Below are 18,376 nucleotides of genomic sequence, written 5' to 3' on the forward strand. Positions count from 1 at the left end.
GGGTATTCCCGTTAGGACAGGGGTTGAGATTTTTGAATTGTTTCAAGACATATATTATTTTATTCAATTTAAAAATTGTTATGGAGTGCCGAAATCGATTGACGCAAAAATTTCATCAATCCTTCATGGAATGACTGAGCAATAAGCGTTTGAAGTTGGACAATTTTCACGATGTACTCGATTTTCGATTTTCAATTTGTACCTCACTTATTCCCGAAAGACGTAATCCTACGTCAAAAAACAGCATGTTGAATTGTAAGAAACTGCATTCATGTTTTGGGAAATATGAGTTTCCAAAGACACACCTAAAGTTCTGCTTAACAAAAATCGGCAATTATTTTTCGAACAAATCGTGGAGCATGTCGCATTTCCATTACCCACAAATAGTTCTTTGTCATTTGCTCCACGATTAAATACATAGTAAGTAAGACTCAGGGCTACAGGTTTTCGAGAATTCCAGTTACTTAAAATAAACATTTTCATTGGAATTTAAATAATATGGGTCGGACCTGTTATTCTGGTTGAGAGTTGATTGCTTTAAATCACGATAGATGACCTACGTCATCGCGTATATCATTTAAAAATGGATGACCTCTGGCGATAAACTGTCGAACTAAAATAGAGACGTCAGCATAGACACCATCCTTTCACACCTAGCCGCCGTTGTGTCAGCCGCCAGCTAATCTTCACACCAACAGTTGTCAAAAATAATGGATTGTCAATTTGCATCAGTGTGTGCCCCTATCGCCCCTATGTTTATTTACAAATTGATTATTTTGATAATTTTACACATCCACTCTCTCTGAGATCAATCCGTCTACGGCGTCAGCTGGGGGCTTCCCGTAATCAGTGCTTTGTCGAAGCTGTGGATGGTCGTTTGTGCCGTTCTGAATGCTGAATGTTTTTACACTGCCGCCGCGCGATCATGACTTAGTTTCGCTGTTTTTGTCCAGCATTTTTATTCTCGACTGATGAATAAACAGTTTGTATGAGGCGTATAAGTACAGAAAAAATAAGAGTTCCGTCCAGGAAGTGATTGGTTTTCTCGCTTCATTCAACATTATCGTGTATGGTTTGTTAACGTTAGTGTACAAGCAGTAGATAATTGTGGCCGTAGAAAATTAGAAACCATAGAAATGGATTACGCAATTGGGCACTCGAACCATATCCATAGACCACTGCTTCAGCAGCAGGGAGACGACGATGAGGACAGTGAAGTCACCTTTGCAGATGACTGCAACTATGCGGGATCGATTAACGCTGGATCTGTTAACAACATTCCAACCACGGCTACTGTGGGCATAAAAAGCAGAACCAGATGCAGGAAAGCTGAGGATGGGAGCCTTCGCGTTGCCCCAGTGGATAAGTACAACTTTACCTATGCAGTATTTTATCTTCTGGGGATGACCACCCTGTTGCCGTGGAACTTTTTCGTTACGGCAGAAGAGGTAATTCGAGAATACCATTTCTCGATTTCACATTGATTCCATTTATATTTTTTTCTCTCAAACATTCAGTACTGGCAATACAAATTCCGGAACATATCGAGCAACGACACAAGCGCACTCACGCCTCGTCAGCTAGAATTCCAATCGGACCTCAGCATAGCAGCATCGATACCAAGCACATTATTCCTAGTGCTGAATGCCTGCTTTGGACATCGAATACCTCTCTCCATACGAATGGCGGGATCGTTGGTGATGATGTTTGCGATATTCGTCGGGACAACAGCATTGGCCCAAGTCGACACCGACCAGTGGCAGGACACATTCTTTCTTATCACCATCACATCGGTGGTGGTTGTTAATGGTGAGTTCCTATCACAAAACAACAGTGAACCGTTTCGGAAACGATGCTAAAAACATTACTAATGATGTGAAAATGAATCACGTTTTCGCTTGTGGTATTGGTACTTGGAATTGCACTTTATTTGTATACAATTTGCGCTGCGAAATGGGAGCTTTGTTTAGCGCTTGTTATGAATGGAGCTCGAGGTTTTGCTATACTAAACATGGAAGATGTTCTAGATAACCTGTTCTATCTCCACAATGCGCGAAATATAGTGTTTTCGTAATTTTGAACACATCAACAAAAAAAAACAACTTTTCAGAAAATTTGCGCGTTTAATTAGAATTCATGACGAATTCACTAAGGAAGAGTCAATCACTCTAATCTGAAATGTGGGTGCCGAATACTAGCGGAACTCGAAGTGATCCAAAAATTGTTTTCAAATTTCAAAGATTTCTTTGTATTCTATTCCATCAAAATAGTAAGGCAAACTGAGGAGTATTGGATTAAAATTCAGTGTTATTGGAGGAATCAGGTTTGTTCAACAAAACTTCATACTAAACAAAATGAATTTGAATTGTAATTTTTTCGCAATCCACAAATTCATTTCTACAAACAAAAAGTTACAGGAGGGTTGTGTCCGATACACAATCGCATAGTTGTCGTAGAATTCCATTAGGCTATCTGTTGCATGCTGATTTGGGATATGTGAAAAATTACATCGTTAAGCTCTTTCATAATTGTTTTGTGGCCTCGAAAAGAGCCGTTTTGTTTCATTGTTGGGTTCACCCACCAGTGTTACAACCGAGTAATGATGGCAGAAGGATGGTGACTAGTCGATGGGTGGTGCGTATAAAGATAGAAGATGCCGTAGTGGAATGAGATATAATGAAATCCGTCCTCTGTGGCTCTGGACGAGATGGCTCCTGTGTTCTGTATGGATGAAGTAATAGAAAAACTCACCAATATAATCTAAATGAATAAAAAAGGATCGCCAAAGATGTTGATAAGCGCAACCCCCGATAAATGTTCAGATTTGAGCCAGCTATATTTTGTGGTATTCTTTTCTGTCCGTAGATCAATGTTACGGAAAGAAAAATCGAAAAATTCTGAAGGAAAGTCGGCAAATCCGGAATTTTGAATTCCTATATGTTCTACAATTTCATCGTCCTAAGCGCTGTTAGTCAATTCGATGTTTGCGCTAACAAAAGTTGATCTTTTTTTTATCCCATTTATTTATTTATTAGGCTCATTAGCATTTTAGCAGTAACAGAGCCGGGTTTAATCGTGTACATGGACATATGTTTATGTTTCTATAAATTGTAAATTACATAGTAGTTAGTAGTAGCCATTTAGGCGTTAAGTTTTCTGTTTCATTACATTATGGTAGATTACTTAGTAGTAGCCATTTAGGCGTAAGGATATTCTTTCTGTTCTTCCATTGTTCAGCAGACCGGACGTCGGAGACAGTTGATATTGATCATTGTTGGGTTATTTATAGAACAGCAGCCCGATGTTTCTTGCAGAGCAGAGCAGTTGTATGGATGATTCGATCTTTGTTCCACCGTGGATCGATTTCCATCGCTGATGATGGTTGCGTGGACGTAGTTATTCTATATCAACACAAAGATGGTCAATTGAGGGCCCTGAGTTTGAACTCACGATCGATAGCTTGTTAAGCGAACGCGTAACCAAGTGGCTATGAAGACTCCGTAAAGTTGATCTTTGTTCGAAAGCGAAAATGGATTTTCAGATAGAATAGCGCACTTCTGTATATTCTATCTTTCTACGCACGACAAAAATTAGAGGAACAGAGTGCGAATTCGAAAATTTCAGATGCTTTTTGACATGCTTTGACATTTGACAAATCAACGCATGAGAATATGCATCATTTTAAAGCTCCTTCAGGTATAAGGATATTCTTTGCACCTTTTTTATCTTATTGTAAGTGTAGTAAACAACAGTATCGGGAAAAAACAAAACACGGTTTTCCCTGTTTTTTTCAAATACTTTGAGGACTAGCACATTTTTTTGCTAACCAACTCAACAGCAAATCCAATTAACCCTATCAACCAGCTTTTATTTAGTTCCCAGAACGGTCATGTAGGACCTTTCCATACAGAGATATTACTGAATGAAAAATTACCCCTTTGTCTTTGATGCTGAATAATTCAATAAATAATGATCGCACCGCAAACCAAAAGCTGTTTTGGAAATTGCAATAAATTCTGTACTAGGTTGATTTATTGCTTTGGCAAAAAAATAATAATTTGAATTTTTCGAATCGTTTCCAAAAAAAGTGTCCGGTTTTTTGACGTGGGACTACGTCTAACCGGAGTATATGGGAGGTAAAATGAAAACCTAAACATAGAAAATGCAGGAAAATAATGAAAGATTCCGAATGCTTATAACTCGAACATTTCTTACTGGTTCGGAAAGATGTTTGCATCAATTGATACGGAATATTTCTACGCTTCTATCGCAATTAATAAAATATTATTTTTCATTAGATAATCAATTGAATAACTGTAAAATGTTAAGTGTTATCTAAAAGCCCTAACTAGCTTGTTTTGAATGGCCCGATTTACGGTTTCCCCAACACTGCCATCAAAACCAAGCAGCCTTGGGGAAATCGACATTGCAAACACATGAAAGTATGGGGACTTTTGTTCGCACCGAAATGTGTTCCCTAACACAGACTTCAAAACCCAGCAGCGTTAGAGAAATCGGCAATGCAAATACATGAAAGTCGAGGGTATTTTTGTTCCGACTGAAATGTGTTTCAAATTCATGGAGCGTGGGGAAATCGACATTGCAAATACATGCAAATCGGGGACATTTCTGTTCTGACTAAATGTGTTTGTCTAACAAAGACATCAAAACCAAGATGTCATCATACCAAACGTAAAAGGACTGTCATTAAATTTACTTGTAACGAAGAACATAATATATTGCATGAATTACCCTTATATGGCATTACACAATCTTTTTACTCACAATTGAATTCGGAAATAGTTTCATTCATTCAAAATTTTAATCAATACAAACAAATAATTGCTGAGCTAAGATAGTCCCACGTCAACTTTGCGGTTATATCATAGATATAACCCACCCATTTTATATTGTGTATAATGTCATTTGGAATTTTCTATTTTTTGACGTAGGACTACGTCTTTCATTTCTATACCGGGGTGTAAAATCAAAGTTTCGAAAACGAAAGCGTTACGCCGGAGACCGAGATTTTGAGTGTTAATAGCTCCCAAACAACTGAACGAAATGGTATGATAAACACTTCATTCGAAAGATAAAATGTCTACGCGTTCTATACTTGTTACTTTCTGATCCAAAAACTTGTTTCAATAGTCTTAAATTTGCTTTCAAAATAGGCTATTGAAATCACCAATCGGTATATAAGCGAGCGCCGCTCGGAAATCCACTCAGTTCTAATTGAACAGCGATTGGAGCATGTTGTCGCTGTTGTGGTGAAGCTCTTCATTTATCATGAAAGCGCGGATGAACGGTGTCACCAAGAGCCTGTTTGTGCACCTTAGGCCAGAAGGGAATCCATCAGGAGGAGAGTGATGCTACAAACGGTTCCCCGGGAAGATCTCGAAGCAGCCGCTACACACACACACACACATACACGCACGGAATTCTTTCCGTTTGGATCGAGATAGATCCGGAAAATAATCTGCCAGTTCCTCTAGGAATTTAAAAATACATTCATGTGAAAGAGTTTATTTGAATGTTTTCTATCCATGTAACACTGTGACCAAATATGTTTCAATCAAGTGCTATTAACAGATGGTTATCGAGTTAGCATTAACCACTGGTGGGCTTCCAGTATCGAGGAAAATGTGGAAATATCTAATCGTTACTGAAAATAATCTGCCAGTTCCTCTGGGAATTTAAAATTACATTCATATGAAAGAGTTTATTTTAATGTTTTCTATCCATGTAACACTGTGACCAAATACATTAGGCTTTGTGATTTTTCAATCAATCGCAATCAACAGGATAGCTTCTGAAGATTATTCTTCCCCATCAGTAGGATATTTCCGTATCCAATATTGTATGCGCCAGCAATCGATTCTTGCTCAGTCGCCGAAAGTTCCGAGCTCAGAGAGTTCATTCCCCTCTAGTTTGCCTTCCAAATTGCCATCGTAAACCACACCTTCTCTCGATTCAATCACACACAAAAAGCATACTTAAGCGATATTCTGGTGGTGAGACACATTCATTTTTCGTGAGGACATCGACAAGACAACATCGTTGCCTAACGTGCTGGAGGAGGTGGACGGCGAAGGATCGACACATATACGCGCAGAATTCTTTCCGTTTGGATGCCATTCAGCATCGAGAAAGTTCCGGAAAGATCTAATCATTGCTGGGAAATAATCAGCCAGTTCCTCTGGGAATTTAAAAATACATTCATGTGAAAGAGTTTATTTGAATGTTTTCTATCCATGTAACACTGTGACCAAATACATTTGGTTTTGTGGTTTTTCAATCAATCGCAATTAACAGGATAGCTTCTGAAGATTATTCTTCCCAATCAGTAGGATATTTCCGTATCCAATATTGTATGCGCCCGCAATCGATTATTGCTCAGTCGCCGAAAGTTCCGAGCTCAGAGAGTTCATTCCCCTCTAGTTTGCCTTCCAAATTGCCATCGTAAACCACACCTCTCGATTCAATCACACACAAAAAGCATACTTAAGCGATATTCTGGTGGTGAGACACATTCATTTTTCGTGAGGACATCGACAAGACAACATCGTTGCCTAACGTGCTGGAGGAGGTGGACGGCGAAGGATCGACACATATACGCGCAGAATTCTTTCCGTTTGGATGCCATTCAGCATCGAGAAAGTTCCGGAAAGATCTAATCATTGCTGGGAAATAATCAGCCAGTTCCTCTGGGAATTTAAAAATACATTCATGTGAAAGAGTTTATTTGAATGTTTTCTATCCATGTAACACTGTGACCAAATACATTTGGTTTTGTGGTTTTTCAATCAATCGCAGTTAACAGGATAGCTTCTGAAGATTATTCTTCCCAATCAGTAGGATATTTCCGTATCCAATATTGTATGCGCCCGCAATCGATTATTGCTCAGTCGCCGAAAGTTCCGAGCTCAGAGAGTTCATTCCCCTCTAGTTTGCCTTCCAAATTGCCATCGTAAACCACACCTCTCGATTCAATCACACACAAAAAGCATACTTAAGCGATATTCTGGTGGTGAGACACATTCATTTTTCGTGAGGACATCGACAAGACAACATCGTTGCCTAACGTGCTGGAGGAGGTGGACGGCGAAGGATCGACACATATACGCGCAGAATTCTTTCCGTTTGGATGCCATTCAGCATCGAGAAAGTTCCGGAAAGATCTAATCATTGCTGGGAAATAATCAGCCAGTTCCTCTGGGAATTTAAAAATACATTCATGTGAAAGAGTTTATTTGAATGTTTTCTATCCATGTAACACTGTGACCAAATACATTTGGTTTTGTGGTTTTTCAATCAATCGCAATTAACAGGATAGCTTCTGAAGATTATTCTTCCCAATCAGTAGGATATTTCCGTATCCAATATTGTATGCGCCCGCAATCGATTATTGCTCAGTCGCCGAAAGTTCCGAGCTCAGAGAGTTCATTCCCCTCTAGTTTGCCTTCCAAATTGCCATCGTAAACCACACCTCTCGATTCAATCACACACAAAAAGCATACTTAAGCGATATTCTGGTGGTGAGACACATTCATTTTTCGTGAGGACATCGACAAGACAACATCGTTGCCTAACGTGCTGGAGGAGGTGGACGGCGAAGGATCGACACATATACGCGCAGAATTCTTTCCGTTTGGTACCATTCAGCATCGAGAAAGTTCCGGAAAGATCTAATCATTGCTGGGAAATAATTTGCCAGTTCCTCTGGGAATTTAAAAATACATTTATGTGAAAGAGTTTATTTGAATGTTTTCTATCCATGTAACACTGTGACCAAATATGTTTCAATCAAGTGCTATTAAGAGGTGGTTATCGAATTAGCATTAACCACTGGTGGGCTTCCAGTATCGAGGAAAATATGGAAATATCTAATCGTTACTGAAAATAATCTGCCAGTTCCTCTGGGAATTTAAAAATACATTCATGTGAAAGAGTTTATTTGAATGTCTATCCATGTAACATTGTGACCAAATATGTTTCAATCAAGTGCTATTAACAGGTGGTTATCGAATTAGCATTAACCACTGGTGGGCTTCCAGTATCGAGGAAAATGTGGAAATATCTAATCGTTGCTGGAAAATAATCTACCAGTTCCCCTTGGAATTGAAAATTACATTCAAGCGAAAGAGTTTATTTTAATGTTTTCTATCCATAAAATATCCATATAATACATTTGGGTTTGTGATTTGTCAATCAAGTACAGTTAGCAGGTTAGCTTCTGAAGATTATTCTTCAGAACAAGGTTTTTCGTATCCTATACTGAATGCATAAAACCTTGTGCCTCCAACGTAACGCTCTCGTTTTCGAAGTCTCCCAAATATTCATTTATTCATTCATTCAGAATGGATTTAGATTCAACTTCAAACAAATGATCTCTAAATCAACGATAGTCCTACGTCACCCTTGCGGTTATACCATAGATATAACCCACTTCCTGTTTTTCATATAGGGTACCGATTGTATAATAACTGCCCCGTGAAGTAGAGATAACAACAAACCTCAGAATATTCCGAAATATTTGTAAGGAGTTTTTAAAGAATGATTTGGAATTGTGACATGGTCGATAGTCAGTGTTATTGTATAGATTGACGAAGTAATGACGGATGGATTCTTGCTTTTGCATTTGTTCGTGCATGTGTTTGTGTTTTATTTTTGTCTGACTATAATAATGATGGTATTTAGTTTACTTTTAATTTTTTAGTTGTTAGTTAATTTTTAAAAAATATAGGAGGTTGTCTCCAAGATACGACCGCATTGTTGACGTAGAACTACGTTGTTATTTTATATAAGTCGCATGTTTATAACTTCGGATACTATTTTATAATGCTATAAAATTCAGAAATAACTGTTTGGTAGAATGTCATGTTATCATGCTACATGTTAGTTAGTATTGCCTCAGTGGAATCATGCATACTGAGCCATACATTGGTGGCTTGAAGCTACTAAGACTATAAACATTTCTCATCATTTTGCATTATTCTCAAAAGAAACGCTTTTGTTAATATTACTGGTCTCGAAAAATGTGGAATTACTTTCCCATGCTCAAGATAAGCGCAGCTGTCATCCTTTGTGAAAAAAGTTTTGCTACTGGCAAGCGAAACCAATACAAAATTGCAGAACGAAATTTACTTTCTTGGTGACAAAATAAACGAAATAAACTCTTCCTGGTAATCCAACAACCTCGAAAAGAGTAGCATTGCTTCATCATGATCAAGATTAGCGCAAATACAATCCTAGTTGGAGGCAGTTTTGCGACTGGCACGCGAACCCAAATAACTTTTAACATTCTAGTACGACATTCAAAATGTTTGATATTCCCCAAATAATTTTTCGTGACAGGGCCAATGCACACGGGAGCAGACATAAATGGGGTTTCAGCGTAGCGAAGATGCACTATTTTTACTTACAGGTAATGAAACACGCGCGTACGCACCCAAATATCCATATATCGATGACTTGAAGCAACTAAATATACACACATTTATCTCCGTTTTGCGCTCTTCCCAACAGAAGTCCTTCCTGTTTAACTCTCATCCTTTGTGAAGAGAGTTGGTGAAACTAAAATTCCAGAACATTTTTTTTATGGGCCGACGATAGCCTAGCTTGATGATTCCTCACACAATTGTGTAACTCAAAACCTTAATGTAATGACGTCAGTTTGATGCAATGATTGCAATGCCAGAGACATCAGCGCGTGAGTAATTTGGTTGCGTCCTCAGCTCAATCCGAAACGAAGACATGCGATGAAATAAAACAAGGAAGAACAAGCGATGTTCATTGCCTTGAGTAGAGAACGTGACTGAAAGTTTGCCTCAGCAAAATTCACTGTTTATACCTGCCGGGTGCTATGATTGGTGCTATAATCGTTAGCAAAATCTTAAGCAGAACTGTCAGTAGGATACTCGATATGTTGGCTCCTGTCAGTTCAATAGGGGTTCTCTAAAGACGTCACCCAAGTGGTTTATACTCTTTGCAAGTATTCCCCTTCATCCTTCTTCTTCTTTTCCTTTATTCACTGAAATTTTAAATCTTATGATTTCCCCTTCGTTGCTCGTCGATAAGTTGGCCGTTATTGACAGCTCTGTTCGGGTAAGCACACAAATGGACAGAGCAAATGTATGGGGAAATGGAAACGCTTATAGTTTTCTTGAATTTTAACCATTCACACACCAGGGGATCGCAATGTATAGCATATCAAACAAATCTTAGAGAATTTTCAATTCGTTTGGTGTGTAAATCGCCAAAATCCGTGCGTGTTATTATTAAGTTGTTAACGTTAACATTATTTCATAGAAGCGTGACCTGTTTTCTGATTTGGCACCCTTAATGAAAGACGTAGTTCTACGTCAAAATATTGTGAAGTCTACAACAGTTTGAGCATCGCGTGCGTTGGTAAACATAGAAATTGAGATTGAACATATGCAAAAGGAAAGTAATTTCCAAAAGTAATGAACCTCATTTCGAAGGACTGATATTCCCTATCGAACTCGTCATTATAATGTAGAGTCGTTGTCAGAAACAAGTTTTTTTTTTTCATTTTTTCATTTTCATTTATTTCTGTATTGCGTAACTTAAGACCAGAGTCTTTTCAATGTCACATCGGTAATCGTAAGGTAGAACAAGCGCATGTGAACACTATTTATAAAAACTATTAAAAATTTAACAATTAAAAGGTGAAAAAACTATCAATTAAAATGCTCAATACATCCTCTCTTAAATGCTGTGAAAGAATTAATATTGGATAAACTGCTAGGTAAGTAATTCCAATGAGCTACACCTCGAACGAAAAATGAGTTCCCGTACTTCGACGTACGATGTCTTGGGAAAATATATTTTACAGATCTGTTACTTTGCATTATTTGTAGCTTACTGTAAAGATAGTCAGGTTGTTTTGTTTTCGAAAGGCTGTGCAAAAATAAGCAACAACGTAGTTTACTAAAATTTACCAGGGGACACCCTATTAGGCGATGCTGCAAGTGGGAAACATGGGAAAATCTGTTCAAATTGAATACATAGCGCACACACGAATTCAAAGCTACTTTTAACTTATTAAAAGAAACATTGGACACGTCATCTAGTATGAAATCGCATGCTATAAAATACGGAAAAATAAGGCTTTTGAACAGTTTTAATTTGGTCTCTGTAGTAAGGAATGAAGAAGAAGTATATAATGAACGTAAACACGCATAAATTTTCCCACATTGCGAAGACACATATTTATCCCATGCAAAATTTGATTGAATACGAATACCCAAACTGGTAGCATTTTCAACGAATTCAACTGTGTTGTTGTCTAAGATTAAAGATGGTTTCAAATAATTAAGAGAAATACTATTCGATATAAAAACTGCATTCGTTTTCGTGAAATTTAAAGTGAGCATATTTTTAGTGGACCAATCTAGGACCCTCTTCAAATCATCATTAATTTTCTGAGATATTTGGACAACAGAGGCACTATTACAATCAAAATATAATTGTACATCGTCAGCAAAAAGATGAATATTGCCATGTTTTATTACTTCTGGGAGGTCATTAATATACATAGAAAACAAAATAGGTCCCAGAATAGATCCTTGAGGAACCCCAGATGATACAGGAAGAAACTGGGATAAAATTTCATCGCTAAACACAGCTTGTATTCGATTACTCAAATACGATTTGATAAGATTAGAAGCATGAATGGAGAACCCAAAATTAGATCTCAGTTTCTGACATAAAATTTCATGCGATATTCTGTCGAAAGCTTTCGAGAAATCCAATAAAATTAGTACAACCGGGCGACCCCTATCTAGTACAAGCCCAATATCGTCAATTATCTTGAGCATTGCTGTTTTAGTACTATGTTTTGTGCGATAACCAGATTGAAACGTATTCAACATATTGTTTCGGTTTATGTATCCACAGATGTTCATTCTGGCTATTTTCTCGAATACTTTCGATAAAGCACAAAGGATACTAATGGGCCGCAAATTTTCCATTGTGTCTAATCCAGATTTTTTCTTGATTGGTATAACTTTTGATTTTTTCCAGGTATCCGGGAAAACGCTAGTTGTAAAAATCGTATTAAAAAGATGTGTTATAGGCTCAATTAAAATAGGGCAGATCGCCTTCAAGAATTTTATCGGTAACATATCGACTCCAAGAGCATTTGAATCAATGGAGTACATAGCGCTAATAACATCATTTTGATTAACTCTATCGAAATAAAAAGCATCATGAATAAGTGCATTTGAATCTGTTGAACCAGAAATTGCAGTATGATTAGCGGAAAAATTATTACAGAAATTAAAGTTGATTTCATCAGCTGTAAAATTAATCGCTGTTTGGGAAATTGATTGGCCAATACCAAGTTCCCTAAGATTTCTCCACAATTCCTTCGGTGAAATTTTTGGATCAAGTCGGGAAGCAAAATAATCTTGTTTTGCTGTGCGTATTAGCCTGTTAACCTGATTACGAGCCCTTTTGAATGCTAGATGATCATTCAAGTCGTTACTGTTTTTCCATTTCTTGTATAATAAATCACGGTTTATGATAGCTCTGCTTATTATTGGGTTAAACCAAGGATTGTGCTTTTTATCACAAGAAAAAGTACGGATGGGAACAAATCTATCATGGAGATAAGTTAAAACATTATTTAAGAATTCAAGCTGCAGATTGGAGTCATCAACACTATAAAAAGCACTCCAATCAAAGGAATTAAAAGCATCTATCAATGAATCAATGTGTATGGCTTTGTAATCACGATATTTGATTGGCTTTGAAGTTGGCATGAAACCGAAATCGAGAGACACAAAAATTAAGTCATGGTTCGATAGTACCGGCACTTCAATTTGACCGAATCTCAACACTTTCGATGGTTCATTTGTGATGAATAAATCGAGTTGCGAAGCTCCATTTCTATGAAAAAACGTAGGTTCATTACCTACACAATATAAGGAATGAGTATCCATGAGACTACAAAGCCTAGCACTTTTGGGTGAACTGGTGTTCAACATGTTAGTGTTAAAATCACCCATGAAGAAAATATGCTTGTAGGTAAAACCATACGAAGACAATAAATTTTCCACTGTATCAGAACAGTCCATTTCTGGAGGGTTATACAAAGTTGTAATCATTAGTTTCTCATTTTGTACAATAACCTCTATTGTTATGAACTCTGTACCAGTCACTCCTGTATCATTATTAGATTTTGAAATAACATTGAAGACGAGACCATTTTTTAAATAGAAACATACACCACCTCCTATTCGTCCAACACGATCATTTCGAACAACACTATAACCATTGATAGTTACAATAGAGTCATTGATACTTTCGCTTAACCATGTTTCACTCACGCATATTATATCAACATTACTAACTGCCACGATCTGACGTAATTCTTCAATTTTGCACAGCCTACGAGCACAAATACTTTGACTATTCACAGAACATATCGAAAGCTTTCCATTGTATAAGGCGGATTTCATTACGGTCCCAGGAACGCACCAATTCGTTGAGGTGTAAAAATTGGAATCACTAGCCATTGCGTAAATAAGGAAAGGACACAGCAATAAAGAGAGGATAATATATGAGCATTTTTTCGAAAACACTAATTACATAATTCATTTTTTTTTTTTTTTTTTTCTAATAATGTGACGCATACAGTAAACAGTAGAGCTTATATTCCAGAATCCACAGCATCCAGGTAAAAGTACCATCCACATTCAACAACAGCAGCAACAGCATAGGCGGCATCAGCAGCATCAGCAGCATCAGCAGCATCAGCAGCATCGGCAGGATCAGCAGCAACTCGAACAGACTTTTAGGAGGGGAGCGAATGGAATATGAGGATAGGAGAGAAAGGAAATGCAAAAACTAGTAAGGAACGGGTTTAAATTGATTCACTTAAATCACTGTCTGACGATACAGTAATCTCCTTCTCATCTCCGTTTCTCTTTATGAGCAAGATTCCACCTCGCGTAAATACTCCGCTCAGCTTTCCTTCCTTCTTCATATGTAGCGCCTTGGATCGTAAAGCTCTGATACTAGGGCCCAAATTCTCATTTATGTAGATTCGTTTGTTTACTGAAAATCCTATCCCAGATAGTGACAATGAATGAGATCGTAGATACCGGGAGTTTCGTTTAAATTTTTTTTCTCCACAAATTTGTTACGGAATGGTAGACTTTGATTCATAATGTTGAAAATAAGTTTCTTTAACACACCTAAAAATTCATTGTCATTGTGGCTTTCCAGAAGTGAAAAGTGAGGCTCTACGCCGTCAACGCGAAGTGTTTTGGCGGCAACAACAAATCATTATCAGAGCGGACAAGAAGTTTGTCAGTTGTACGACTGATGGTGCGGTGACCTGTTTCGTTCACATAGTTTCATCGTCGTCATCGTGTCGAAATACATAGTCAGTTTTAGCGAGTTTAAAAGATTTCCCTCGGTGACTTTCTCAGGTTAAGAATATATCGTCGGTAAGAGGAATATTAAAGGGGTTTCTTAGCGACCTTCTCAGAATGCCAAAAAACCTGACCTTGGTATCCGCGATTTAATAAAAAATATATAGATCGAGAGTTTTTAAAGGGGTTTTTTATGACTTTCTCAGGTCAGGAAAAATATCTATGAATAAGCAATTGAATAACGAAATGTATATTTTCTTCAAATCTCATTTCGCCGAATAGTTGAGAGTTCACGTTTTCAGAATCACATCATTTACCACAGTGAATCCTGATTTTTCCTAACCATTTCCACTAACAACTATCCTTTCCATGATAAACGCTAGGGAACTACGCTATAGAGGCGACCCTTCTGGCCTTCGGGCGGCGAATTTCATACTAACATTCCTTCCCTTCCCCTGGTGACTGTAAGGACGTGGCCGGCGTCGTTATTGACCATTTAAAGCTCGAATCACCGAAAACTGCACAGAATCACGGAGAGCAACTACGAATTGTACAGTCTACCCAAGCTCAAGCTCATTTCGAAGGGTTCTATGTGGAACCTGGAATGAAGCTGGTGATAGCCCAACTGGAATACTCGTAATCTTATCTGTTAAGTAGATGGTTATAACAAGATTTTTCAAGGTTGTGGCAGATCCGATTGCAAATTCCGGTATACGCGTTGTCCCTATGTTATGTAAAGCCTAAAGTATCAGTAAAACTCATTTGAAGGGTCTAATGAAGAAACTGGAATAATGCTAGGGATAGCCCAACCGGAATACTCGTAAACTTATATAAACTTAAGTAGATGGTTATATCGAGATTTTTTCTGGGTTGTGGCAGATTTGAATGCGAGTTCCAGCATACAGTGGAACCCCGATTATCCGCGAGCGAACATAGATGCTGGGTTCAATTCCTGATCGGTCAAGGGGTTTTTCGGGTTGGAAATTTTCTTGACATGCCATGTAATGCCTCAATATGTTCATTTGGTAAAATTTTTATAACTGTCACAAAACCAGTCCGTTTTTTAAAATTTTTATTACCTTGCTTACTGGTTCAGTTTGATGCTATTACAGAAAATCCTTATATTTCATTATCTTCCAGCCCAACAAAGCCCTACAAAGGTGTAGGGGAATGAGGTGTGACCATAAAAAAAAATCCCATAGAGATAAGTTTTTAACATAATTTTCGGATACGTCTGATAATATGGATCAATATTAATGAATAATATTGCATATAATTTTCTGATTTTAACTGGAACAATATATTTTCCAAACATCTGAACAGAACTCTAATACGAGGATCGTTCAAAAAATAAGTTACAGTGCCTCAGAAATCGCGGAAAAATAAAGTTAGAACAACAAATAAGGTGATTTTCGTAATCTACGTTTTATTTTCTATTTTTCTACATAATCGCCGTAACGTTTGATTTTTCATAGCGTGGCACGAGTTTTTCTATTCCGAGCGCGAAGTGCGTAACGTCCAACTTTTTGAAGTATGATGTAACTGCGTCACGAATTTCTTCAGTGTTATCAAATCGTTGACCGCCAAACGCCTGTTTCATCCCCGGGAATAAGTGATAGTCGCTAGGGTCGAGGTCTGGGGAGTAAGGAGGATGCTCGAACACAGCCCATTTGATTTTTTTCAATTGCTCTTGAGTTACGCGAGCAGAGTGGGGCCGCGCATGATCGTGAATGAGGAACACTCCTTTCGTCAATAAACCTGGCCTTTTGTTCTTAATCGTGGTTCTTTATCGGTCCAAAACTTCACAATAGTACGCTGATGAAACAGGCGTTCCGCGGTCAACGATTCGATAACACTGAAGAAATTCGTGACGCAGTTACATCGTACTTCAAAAAGTTGAACGCTACGCACTTCGAGCTTGGAATAGAAAAACTCATTCCTCGAACGCTACGGCGATTATGTAGAAAAATAGAAAATAAAACGTTGGTTACGAAAATCACCTTGTTTTTTGTCCTAACTTTATTTTTCTGCGATTTCTGAGGCGCTGAAACTTATTTTTTGAATGACCCTCGTATTTTAAATGATCTTCCAGCCAAAAAATGTGGAAATCCTTTTTTTATTTCTCGAAGAAACATATATGCTTATTTTTATATTCATGAATCAATATTTAATTTGTCGATTACCGATTTTTTCCCGCAGATTCTATTATTTTGATACAATAATAGTAAAATTTCACCCATTTCAATTTCAGCATTTTCCGCCACCATGTCGGGAGCCCTGTTCGGAATAGCTGGCAAATTTTCTTCCGACTACATGTCAGCGGTGGTCAGCGGTCAAGCGCTGGGTGGCATCTTCTCCGCCGCTGCAGCCATAATCGCGCTCACTTTCGGCGCTCCGCCAACGTCAACCGCATTTGTATTCTTCATAATCGGCACCCTCGTCCTGCTGATCTCGGTCATTCTGTACATTGTGATGTCGAAAACTCTCTTCTTCGTCTATCACACGTCATCGAAGTCGTTGATGAAGAGCTCACTGGAGGTGGATGAAATGTCCAGACAGCTGCTTCCACAGAACAGTCCAACGTTTTTCGGTGTCCTTCGGAAGATGTGGCTGCTGGGATTCTCCGAATGGCTGGTGTTCGTTACGACACTGTCAATCTATCCGGCCGTAACGATTCTGGTCGGTTCGCAGAATCGAGGCCACGCCTGGAACGATGTTTACTTCCTGCCGGTCGTGAACTATCTGCTGTTCAACACAGGCGATTACATCGGGAGAGTTCTGGCCGGTTTTCTGGAATGGGTAAGATCAATTATGATTTTCAACGGATGTAATCTTTAATGACATTTTTTTTGCAGCCCGCCCATAGTCCGTTCCAAATCAGTATCATTACCATTGCGCGTATCGCATTTGTGCCAGCCATGCTGGTGTGTAACATAAGACCTCATCACAACTTTCCGGTTTTGATTCACTCGGATTACATATTCATAGCCTTGATGGCTGGATTTGCTCTGTCCAACGGATACATTGCCAATATTGCTTTAATTAGTGCACCGAAAGCGGTCGATGAGTGTGAAAAAGAGATGGCTTCTTCGATGATGGCTGCATTCCTGGGCGTGGGTCTCGCCTGCGGCTCTACCATTAGTTACATGATTATCGAGATGATCAAGTGAGTTCTCACGTTGCAAAAGTTTACGGGTCCATAATTTTCAAGCGGAGAATGGGGGTAAGTCGAACCACTGACAGATCTGCGATATTGTTGTTAAGATATTACTCGTTAGATGTAGATGAAGAAGTTTTGGATTGCGTGACGTGATGTTGTTGTCATGCAGGGTAACGTATTTAATCGTTTTAGGCAAATCATATTTAACTAGGACAATGAAACTGAGACACTAGTTTTAAGTACATATCGCTAATTATACACAGAGTATGATGCTTGACAAAATGTGAAATTCTTTATTCTTTAATATCACATAATCCTTTATGGTGGGCTAAGGTACGCCTTCCGGCCCAACAATCAAATATGTTGTTTATCAACACGTAATAATATTACGTAGTGAAATGTAAATAACACATAATTCCTTTGTGGTACATTGAAATGATACGCTTGGCGCACCATTCTTTCGCTGATAAGGAATATTTGCAATTCTTTCTCTTGCGGGTATGTTGCATCATCCTTCATACGAGCGTATTCTGATGAATCAGATGCAAGTGCTGGTCAAAGTATCATACGTACAAAAGGAAGGACGTAGTAGCGATTAATGAACACAAATTAATCGGGTTAGTGAATGACCCAGTAATTTACTTACGATGCAAACATTGGATCACGTTTGCTGGTGATAATGAAATCGAAGAAACGCGCCACTAAATGCTATGGAGGTGTACTTGCAGTCTATACTGCGAACATTATTATTATTCTTAAACTGCTGTGAATTATCATCTGATAGGATTTTATTATTTTCGGAAGCGATGAA

At 38.2% G+C, this 18,376-nt stretch overlaps 1 protein-coding gene across 1 annotated transcript; it reads left to right on the forward strand.

Annotated features, from left to right (window-relative positions):
- Nucleotides 1–763: 763 nt before the first annotated feature.
- On the forward strand, nucleotides 764–17,847 carry LOC129778062 (equilibrative nucleoside transporter 1). The gene is made up of 4 exons (XM_055784712.1): nucleotides 764–1,448; nucleotides 1,518–1,809; nucleotides 16,657–17,204; nucleotides 17,261–17,847. Exons 1-4 carry the CDS (start codon nucleotides 1,137–1,139, stop codon nucleotides 17,573–17,575), a joined length of 1,467 nt encoding a protein of 488 aa, XP_055640687.1. The 5' UTR covers nucleotides 764–1,136; the 3' UTR covers nucleotides 17,576–17,847.
- The last annotated feature ends 529 nt before the right edge of the window (nucleotides 17,848–18,376 follow it).

Source organism: Toxorhynchites rutilus, chromosome 3 (assembly GCF_029784135.1).
Source record: "Toxorhynchites rutilus septentrionalis strain SRP chromosome 3, ASM2978413v1, whole genome shotgun sequence".
Taxonomy (NCBI): domain Eukaryota; kingdom Metazoa; phylum Arthropoda; class Insecta; order Diptera; family Culicidae; genus Toxorhynchites; species Toxorhynchites rutilus.